Below are 10,511 nucleotides of genomic sequence, written 5' to 3'. Positions count from 1 at the left end.
TCTGCGCTTTTTGACGACATTTTTCAGTGTGAGGCTTTCTGAATATGTGAAGTATAAGTACCCATACATGCCGCTGCGAATATCTCCTGTGGCGCGGAAGCCGTTAAGTATTTTTAATCTTTGTTTGACCGATTTGGTCGCTTTGATTCTTCTCTTCCTTCCTTGTTTATTGACACCTCATTGTACCGCCTATCTGGCTAGCTAGTGGCGCTATAGCTATGACAGACCAGATCAGAGGCAGGGACGTAGCCGCACAAGCCAACCGCACACCGGGAGGCGGTACAATAAACGGTAAACAAACAAGAAGAAATAAAGCGACCAAATCGGTCAAACAAAGATATTCGCAGCGGAATGTATAGGTACTTAAAGTTCACGAATTTAGAATAACTCAAAGAAAAAAAGGCCGTCAAACGGCGCAGATACGGTCTTAGAGAGAATATGAATGTCCGCGTTCCAGAATTCCCATACGAAAATATAGTTATGACCAGGGACCCTACATAAAACTCATCAAAATTTCAGAAAAGCTTTATGGAGGGTCCCGAAAGGGGCTAGGCTAATACATACTGTAATACATGTTAATATAATATACAATACAGACTGTACACTTTTCTGGGCATCCCTTATTTTTGAGGGGTGCTAGCCAGCTAGTGTCCGTCCACAAACTTCGTCCTACACAAACATTATATTCCCATTGACAATGAATGGAGAATGTTACATCATAGTGTCTGAGCAAATAGACAGTGTCTATTTCTCGTCATGATATCAAATTCCCTAACACAAACATTGATATGTTTAGGCTTTCAATTCTCAACTCTCTGTAACAAGTTGGCGATACACCGGGAAGATACATTTTCATATCATATTTTTTTTCTTAACTTTCTTAATAGTCCCAAATTGTGACATGGGTGTGATTCTTGTTCTTGGAAATAATTTAATTTATTAAAAAGGTAGTTGGCAACCCTACTTGCCAACTGTCAGTGATACAGTATATCTACAAATACAAAGACCGAGGGTGGGAAAATAAACTCATCAACCAGGCAATATCATTGCCAGTGCTGATGATTAGTCATATCACATTATCTTGCACTCTGGGTTTAAATGTAGGTCTATAAGCCATTCAAATGGAAGCCTACTAGCCCTAGGCTATACATGATGAGCAAGAAGCTCAGAGGATGACGAATAACTGACTAATCCATACATTATATGGAAGTAGCTCTACCCTTGAGTGAGTTGAGTCTCATGCTAAAAACAATGCATATTTCATATATATTGGCTTATCAAAAGGGGGCTTTAACGGCACACTTTTCGGTTTGTAGTATGGTCAGTATAGTAGTCAGTCAAGACAATGATGCATTCATGATACTTTTACATTTTAAAAAGCCATGCTTTGTTTGTTTTCATTATACCCCACAGTTTTGACAATATAGCCAAACAAAACTAAACTAATGTCGCACCTGTAATCGTGACATCGGTGATGAAGTTTTTGCTCCTTTCTTCCAATCAGAGCAAAGCCGAATTCGTCAAAGCGAATATTCTCACTTCGTCTTTTTGAACTTCGCCTACTGGAACTTCCAACACTGCTCCGTCTTCTCATTGTCAACTGATATATTACAAGAACAATTAAGTTAACAACAGTGTGTGGCTACTGGCTACTGCTAGTGGCTATACTTGTCGTCAGTTACTTTGTTTGTTCGGCTGTTGACCGCTGCATGTGTGCAGACATCTGCTATACTTTGTTGCGATATTCAAACATACCGCGCCCCTTTCTGTAGCGTCATTGTGTCAACTGAAAATAGGTGGAGTTTGTCACAGTTGGTCATCGGCGATTAATCATGAATGGTCACAGTCCGGACTCCGGAAGTGATTGTCGCGATGTGATTGGCTAGTTGGCTGTCAGGCTTTCAAGTGAGTAATCGGGATCGGATGAGAACATGCAGCACCCAATGAATTGATTATGAAGGACGGCAATGGTAACGAGGCAATAATAAAATAAGACATTTCATGGGTTTAAATCCCTCTATGGTTTAAATCCAATTAAAGTTGAACTGTAGGCCTATGTATTTTCTGTGCTTTTTTCTGAAAACTGTTAATACAGTATTCAATCAATCAATCAATGAGGGACCCTAAATGGAAACAATTAAGGCAACCAGTGCTTTCTTGGTTTTATTTGTAATCCTGTTAGCATATCTTGTATTGTACTTAATTCCTGTGCTTATTCTACAAACTAACGTTTTTCAATCAAAAAGCACCCTGAGGTTCCGAGTAGGCTAATACACAAGCAAGTAGCCTATGTGGGACAAGAAGACCGTTTACTGTAAATAGTAGTGACAAGTGACTGTGTGTTACTTGAGTTGACTATGACAGGATGATGAGATCACTTTATTTCCCTAGTGGAAATTGGAATAGCCGGGTAGCCTAAATAACAAACCCTACTGTATGTTTTTTTCCACTATAGTTTTTTTTTCTTCCAGTACAGTCAGTTCAAGTTCAAACATTTAAATGTGTTTATTTTTGTTTAACAGTGACAACAGCCAGTAAAACGTTACATAGAAACAAATGAAATAGGCCTAATTTGGAAAACAATGAGTCATTATTCTCTCGAAAGTATCCTGGTGACATCTAGTGGACATTTGGAGTATAACATGACAATACAGAACACAAATACATTTTAATTAACTTTATTGTGCCGTTAAATTTCTTTGGGATACCGGTATATCATAATTTTGTGCCTTTTGGTCGGGTGTGATTCATTCCTCCTATCATAACAGCCACAATGGCAGTAACTAGAACCAAAAATGGACAACACCATTTGACAATAGATTAACTGTATCTTTCTTTTGTCAAAGTATTTTACAGAATATTGCACATTAATTTCCAATGAAAGCAAAACACAGAGAGTTGCATTTAACCAGATGCAGCAGTGACGGGGTCCTTGGCATGCGTTTCTAGTTTGTATATGGTCTGGTATCCGTCGTCCCAGGCATACAGCTGCTTGTCTTTGGGATGGTAGTGGAGGCTGCTGTGGCTGGTGTAGCGCTTAGGGAAGAACAGCACGGGGCTCTCTTCACTGCAGGCAGATAGGTTTGTTACGTTGAAAGAAAGACAGAAAGAAAGAAAATGAATTGTCAAATGGTTTTGTCACAAAGAAATGATTTGGCAGTGTGAAATTAACTTTTAACTTCATTTAACTTATTTTGTATCACTCTACAAAAACAATGATTCAGGTCAATGACCCGTATGCATGCCATATACAGACCCTCATTTGACACAATTTGGTTTGAATTTCTGTTATCCCCGGTCTACACTCCATTGTTAGTAAAACTGAGTGTGTAAAAATATAAAATATAAAAGTATGGAGTCGTGGATGCCATATAGACAGTGCACAGTGGAGCGTCCTCCATAGTGAGAGTTTTAGACCACGTATAGAGGCCAGGGTCCCTATATATAAGAAGACAGATAGCCCACTGCCCACCTGTGTATGTAGTCGTGGATGTCATACAGACACTGCACAGTGGAACGTCCTCCGTAGTGAGAGTTGTAGACCACGTAGAGGGTCCCACACATCAGGAAGGCTCCTTCAGCGTCACGGCTCCTGCACAGCGTGTCCCAGGTGTACTCCACTGCCAAGCTGTCTGAGGAGTTTTGAATATTTGAACTTCATGTGACATTGTGTTTGTGTCTTTGTGACTTTGTGATGGACACAACATAATGGTTAAAAAGAAAACATATATGGGACAATAATTAGCTCGGGGAACATCAACATTCATTAACTAGACACCTTAAGGATTATAAAAAGGTAGGTTAGAAAAATATATCTTTCGGGTGCATGGGACCCCCTCCTTCCTACCAGACTGTGTGTGTCTATTCCTTATTATTCCGCCCCTCTCATGTGGGTCAATACATCATCATCACCTACTGCATGTCATCATCAAGTCACCGCTCACATTTTCTTTTAATGTTTTCAATTTATTATGTTTTGGTTTATTGTAATATGCGGTGATCAGAAAGAGAGATTCAAGGAGAGACAAGTCCTGTTTTTATTTCAGTTAACTCAAATGTTCTGAATTTCAGTTTTCATTATTTTGTTAGTTTTAATTAACTATAAAACTGACGAGGAGTCAAGGACTGATTAGGGCAACTCCCATTTATATATTCTCTCTCTCTCTCTCTCTCTCTCTCTCTCTCTCTCTCTCTCTCTAATTCAACAGGCTTTATTGGCATGACGTTTTACAAGTGTTGCCAAAGCACAATCACAGATATGACAAACAACAACATAACAACATAATATCAATGACATGAAAAACAATAATATAAAATAAAGCAGGTGGTGCAGAAAATAAAACATGGCATACTGTATGTGTGTCCTACTGGTTGTCCCTTTTCTTGTGACGGGAATTGACATATTTTGCAGCCAAAACTGCACATTCTTTCTGTTCCCCCAGAAGGACTCGTAATCTTTCCCTTTCTGTCATACTTCGGAATTCTGGGAAATTTGTTTCAAATTTTGGGAAGAACTCCTCTCTAATATTTGTGTAGTTTTTACATTGTGTTAAAAAGTGTAACTCTGTCTCTATATCTCCATCATCACAGTGACAGCACAGCCTCTCCTCTCTGGGCAGCCAGGTCTGTCTGTGTCTGCCCTTCTCTATTGCCAGACTATGATCACTCAGTCTGTATATTGTCAGAGTCTTTCTCAGGTTTTTATCAGTTACTGTGGTTAGGTAGTCTGCCACAGTATACTGTCTGTTTAGAGCCAAATATGGCCCAATCCCAATTGCCTCCCTCAAGCCCTGAGCCCTGGACCCTCATTGACTTTAATGACGTCAGCTGTAAGTGCTTGAGGGTGAGAGGCGGCAAGGGCTCCAAATTGTTGTGAAAGAAATGGGACAGCACTTTGAAGACGAGTCCGCCATTCATGACACTTTCCGTCACTTTATAAAAACTGTCCTTATTCACAGCCAGTAGCCTACCTACCTACATGCTTGGCCTATTTACACATGTCTATCATGTCTATTTTAGTATTTAAGCTGATCGTTTTATTATTAGTTTAATAAATACACTTTCCTGTGTGATATGAGTTGTAATATTCATATATAATAATATGCATTATACATTTCATTTCCATATTCTTTTACTTTGCTCATTAGTCATTTCTCATCATGTTTCCCTTATTATTGTTATTAAATATATAGCCTATATCCTTCCATTCCGTCTGCTTTTGAGAACAGTGAGAAAGCACTATTGTGTTTGTTGACATTCTAATCGCGATACATAACTAATTTTCATAGCTAAATGATTGACGTTCGGAGGATCCCCCTCATTCCACTGGTAACGCTATGAACTGTGGGTAATTTCTTTGCCAAAGTCAGCATCGACGCTGACTTTGGCAAAGGGCACATAAAGGGGCGGGGCTGAGCCCTCACTGATTTACCGATTTCAAATGGGACATCCCTCAAGCCCTCGCAGACTTCACATGAACGCGCAGCTAAGGTCACATTCTCACCTAATACTTCGGTAGACTCAGATCCGTATGGGCGGGGAAAGGGGATACTTGCATATTTAATTGGCTGCGGTTTGCCTTCACACTGTCATTCGCAGCAATTGGAAACGCAGCAGGGGGGACCTTTATCAATGTGTTCCATTCATAAACTATAGCCTACACAGTGAAATCTATGGTGATAAAATTACACTCATAACGTGCATGTGTCGTGCCGTCTGGGACCCCCCTCTCTCTCTCTCTACGCACGCAGCCGCCACACACTGTTCTTTTGGGCATGGAGGCACAGCGCTGCATGAGCGCACTGATATAACTCCCCAGTCCCACACAGTGACAGCACTCCATGTTTACGGCACGCACAGACAGACAGACAGAATATTATGTAGGCTATAATACACTGCAGTGTTTTTATGTGTTTTCTTAAGCAATTGATTAATGTAGCCTACACGTCCTCATTTCGATCAGGGCTTCAGTCTCCTTATTCGACCACGTCTATCCACAGTAACGGGACATCTTTGCGCTGCGTAAAATATGCCTTAACCGTCTCCAACTGTGTTCAGCTCCTCACCCGCCACATTATGTTTGCTTCATTTCCTTTATTTACTGCGGATTGCATTCACACCTGCACCGAATCGTAGTCAAGTGCGATTCGAAGCGAAGCGAAACCCACGTTTTTGGACGGAGTAAAATGCGGTTATTTGCTGCGCATTAGGATTCGAATGAGCCTTCACACCTGCCAAACGAAGCGCACTTTCTGACAATGCGCAGCAGGATTCGTTTTAATCGCAGCAAAGCTCTCTGGTATGAATGCGACCTAAGTCAGTGAGGGCTCATTGAGTCAGAAAGGGAGTGGATTGGGATTGGGCCATGTTTCTAGTTTGTGTTGTGATTGTGTGAGTTCGTTCCAATATATTTATCTTTTTCTTTAGTTATAATTTGGTTAGGTCTAATCTTCTGAGTGATAGTGTAGCTGCACTGAGGCTGTCTGGGGTTTGTGATGTCAGAAGGTGAGAGGTCAGCTAGTTTCAGAACCAGCTGACTGAGGGAGCTCCTTTGGATGTTCAACTCTTGGCAGGCAAGGGCTTTATAATGGTAACAGGCAGGGTCACTCTTTTTAATATGGCTCCAGAATTTAATAGATATTTTCTGTATATTTAGAAGTAAAGGATATTGGCCTAATTCAGCCCTGCATGCAGAGTTTGGGCATTTTCTTTGTACCCTGATAATAGTTTTGCAGAACTCTGCATGCAGGATCTCAACTGGATTTTTGTCCCATTTTGCCCAATCACTTTGTAATAAGGGACCCCATACCTCACTGCCATACACTGCAATTGATTCTCTCTCTCCCTCTCCCTCCCCCTCCCCCTCCCCCTCCCCCTCCCTCTCTCTCTCCCTCTCTCTCTCCACCTGCCAGCCTTCCTTTTCACACTTTCTCTACCTTTATCCAGTTTAGTGATGACCAGGTTCCCTCCATATTCAGCATCAGCATGGATGACCCAGAGACCCAGTTCATCCACAGCCAGGTCCAGGTAGGTGTTGGGGTTGAGGCTGTAGGATGGTAGACGGCCAGCCCCTGGAATCAGCATGGAGTCCGTCACTGTGCCGTTTGAGAGATGCACCTGTACGCAGTGGTGGAAAAAGTCCTCACATATTTTACTCAAGTAAATGTATCAATACTGCAATATAGAAATACTCTGATGGAAGTAAAAGTCTGGAATTCAAAAAGTATTGTTATCGAACTCTAATTAAAGTACAAAAGTAGAAATGCAGAATGTCCCATTTCAGTGTTTAAATGTATAAAATATGCCAGTATAAAAAAATCTTTTGAACATAGCAGATCTACAAGTTCACAATGCGTTGCATCGCATCGCGACGCATATTTTCAAATGTCCAACATGTATATAGTAACTAGTAACTATAGTAACTAAAGTTTTAAAATAATTATAGCCGAGTAAAAGTATAATAAATGCCTCCGAGATGTAGTGGAGTAGAAGTATTGGAAATTGGAATTACACAAGTACAGATACCTCAAATTTTTACTTTAGTACAGTATTTGAGTAAATGTACTTAAAGTTACTTTCCACCACGGTATATATGTTCTGCAAGATTTATTGCCACATGCATAACCCAACCTTGAGTATCTGGTTGGGAGTGTCCGCCTTGTGATAGTAGAGGAAGCCATTGTAGACAATGTGACCAGTTCCCTGCCAATAGAAGGGCAGCTGAAACACCTTGGCCAGCTGAGACCCCTGCGTGAAGCTTTTCACAGAGACGTATTCCAGCAGGGTATCGTTTCTAAACCCACTGAGAAAGTAGACCTGCAAGAAAACAGATTCAACAGTTGATTTGAACCCCTATAGCTTCCACGGTATAGTGAACAGTGCACCACCCAGATGCCATTCTGTTTATATTGTAGAAAAGGTTTAAGATCGTATTTGAACCTTAGCTGATCCTTTCGAGGGGTCCCTGAACCAGGAACCACTGGAGTCTCCCGCCTTCTTCACAATCTTCAGAGACTTGACTGCACTTAGGGCTGTGCTACAGTCTGCCGATTGTAGACGTGAATTGGGTTATAGAGGTATTGTATGTTAAAGAGATTGAATATCACTCTCCCCCTTGTCTCTTTTATTAATCTCTAGATCTTTTTCTATGTGTTCTTTTCTCGTTATTTATTTTTCTCATACTCTTTAACTGGCACCATGCATCACCAACTCTAGTGTCATCATCAGTAGCATCAGCATCATACAGTATGACGCTGATGCGCACGCACACACACACACACACACACACACACACACACACACACACACACACACACAGTATATACTATGCATGCATGCATAGTATAGAGTACGCACCATTCTCCAGTTTGAGCTTGGCTTTCTTCTTCAGCTGGTCTACTTGTGCATCATTCACCTGTTGTTCCAGCAGGGCTTCCTCTATCTCAATGTTAGACTGAGTAGGGATCTTATTTTCTAGATACTCCAACTCTCTCTCCACCCGGTCTACACGCGTGGACACACTGTCCATCTGCACCTTCACCTCTGATCTATACCAATGGGAAGACAAACAAGACAGCGAAAATATATTAAACGTATCCGTCATTATCCAGTGCAACTGCAACTGTTTAGCACTACGATACATTTGAATTGATGATTTGTCATTTATTTTGTTCATTCATTTAACCTAAAGGTTGCTTCGGAGACCACAGGCGTTAAGGTACCTTAGAACATTGACAATGGACAGTTGACCCCTGACCTCAGAGGAGAGGTCATACATCCTCTGAGTGACTGACGCTGTATTCTGCTCGCACTGAATCAGGCGTTCCTGGTGAGAACATAACTATACATTAAAAAAGGTTAGGCCTCTTGCTGTTACACAAATGCTGATGAACAGTACTTTAGGCCTACTGTAAATAGACATAGACACCAAATAAAGGCTGGGATCTTCCAGGTGACATACAGTATCATTGTAGTAAAAATGCACTTCAGTAACAAGTATAAAGGAATCAATGTTTTTGTTTGTTGATTGTCCATGTATTCTCAATCCACAACATTGTATGGATAGAGCCGATAGACATAAGACATAGTAAAAGGGCACAATATCAAGCCATTTTTGTATTAAAAAAAATTGTATTTGTATTTAATTCACCTGGTTCACTGCGAATGTTACGCTAACAATGTCACAAATAGTGTACTGCAGTTAGTTGACATATAGCAGTGGTTCCCAAGCTTTTTAGCTCAAGAGCCAAAAATAAATTAGACGTTTGCCCGGGACCCAAACTAGTGAAAATAGCTGATCTACGAGCTCAATTGGCTATTACTACAACATTTGTTTTCTAATTTATGGAATTTCATTGGTTTCCTTCGACGTCTTCGTGAACTTACTGAAAAACAATCATTGCATTTGTTTTGAATTAATGAAAAAATAGCTTTTTTGGGAAAAAGAATAATAATTAAAAAATAAATGTAGAAAAACAAAAAATATAGTGACCAAAAATAAAATAAATAAAAGTTCCGCAACCCACAAATGGGTGCCGACCCAATGTTTGGGAACCAGTGCTCTACAGTAATACTGACTGTATGTATACAGAGTAGCCTATATTAGGAATGGCCACGTACCTCCATCTGTGCTAGTCTTCTCTCCAAGTATTGGATCAGGAAGGTATCCTGTGTGGATCCCTGGCTCCGTACTGAGACCAGGACCAGGGCCAAAGATAAGAGAGCGGGGATCACCCTGCCCGACATCATTAGCGCCACAGCAGATGACACAGTGCTGCCACAGACAGTACCAATGGCCCTGCTGCCTGCCCTGTAGCTGCTTCTTACAACTATGTCTGTGTTTGAGACGCCTAACCTGGCTTTAATATCTAACCAGGCCTTTTCCTTTAGGCTGTACAAACAAAACAAAAAACTAACTTTCCGATGACGCTGTTTAAGACTGTTCCCACAGAAATGGAATCCACACTCAAGTATAGCCAACAAAACTAGAGCACTGTGTGACTTGGATCAGACTTTGTAAAGGCTCATGCAGCTCTCTGGGAAGGTATGTCCTCAATGTCTTTCTCCTCTTGAATTCTGCAAATGTGGGGTGCAGTGACCCAGCCACTAGCTGCCCCACCTCTAGTACCAAAACATTCTACTGCTTTGTTGTTCTAAACATTTTCTGTTCCAATAGGTCTGGCTGAACCCCCTCCCAGTCCCCCTGCTTCTCTCTCTGTCTGTGTTAATGTGCATGAGAAATGAGAGATAAAAAAGAGATAAGTGCGAAGGAATGAGAGAGAGAGCGACAGAAACAGAGAGACAGACAGACCCAGAGAGAGAGATAGAGAGAGGTTTATAAACAACAAAGAAAGTTCAGAGACCATGTGGCTGCAGTGCAAACATAGTGCACTTCATTCTAATACTATCCAGATGGTATACAGTACACTGACACGTCTTCAGTTCTGGGACAGGCCAGCAGCCGTGCAATACAAGGCATTGAGTTACTGTAGCTGTTAGTCAGTACAGCACTT

General features: G+C 41.1%; 1 protein-coding gene across 1 annotated transcript; it reads right to left on the bottom strand.

Moving 5' to 3' along the window:
• Positions 1–2,842: 2,842 nt before the first annotated feature.
• Positions 2,843–10,241, bottom strand: olfml1 (olfactomedin-like 1). Its single transcript, XM_083763589.1, has 8 exons — positions 9,619–10,241; positions 8,721–8,824; positions 8,356–8,546; positions 7,939–8,042; positions 7,630–7,815; positions 6,936–7,116; positions 3,473–3,632; positions 2,843–3,067 (listed from the first exon to the last, which is right to left on the bottom strand). Exons 1-8 carry the CDS (start codon positions 9,745–9,747, stop codon positions 2,905–2,907), a joined length of 1,218 nt encoding a protein of 405 aa, XP_083619715.1. The 5' UTR covers positions 9,748–10,241; the 3' UTR covers positions 2,843–2,904.
• Between the last annotated feature and the right edge of the window lie 270 nt (positions 10,242–10,511).

This window comes from Protomyctophum parallelum, assembly GCF_964188405.1.
Source record: "Protomyctophum parallelum genome assembly, chromosome: 4".
NCBI lineage: Eukaryota > Metazoa > Chordata > Actinopteri > Myctophiformes > Myctophidae > Protomyctophum > Protomyctophum parallelum.
This window is presented reverse-complemented; position numbering and strand designations above follow the sequence as displayed.

Excerpts from the sequence above, each read along its gene's own strand:
- olfml1 (XM_083763589.1), bottom strand. The coding sequence starts at position 9,747 with ATGATGTCGGGCAGGGTGATCCCCGCTCTCTTATCTTTGGCCCTGGTC. Across the intron at positions 7,117-7,629 it reads CTCCCAACCAGATACTCAAG|GTGCATCTCTCAAACGGCAC; the intron begins GTTGGGTTATGC and ends CACTGCGTACAG. Across the intron at positions 3,633-6,935 it reads CATCACTAAACTGGATAAAG|ACAGCTTGGCAGTGGAGTAC; the intron begins GTAGAGAAAGTG and ends AAAACTCCTCAG.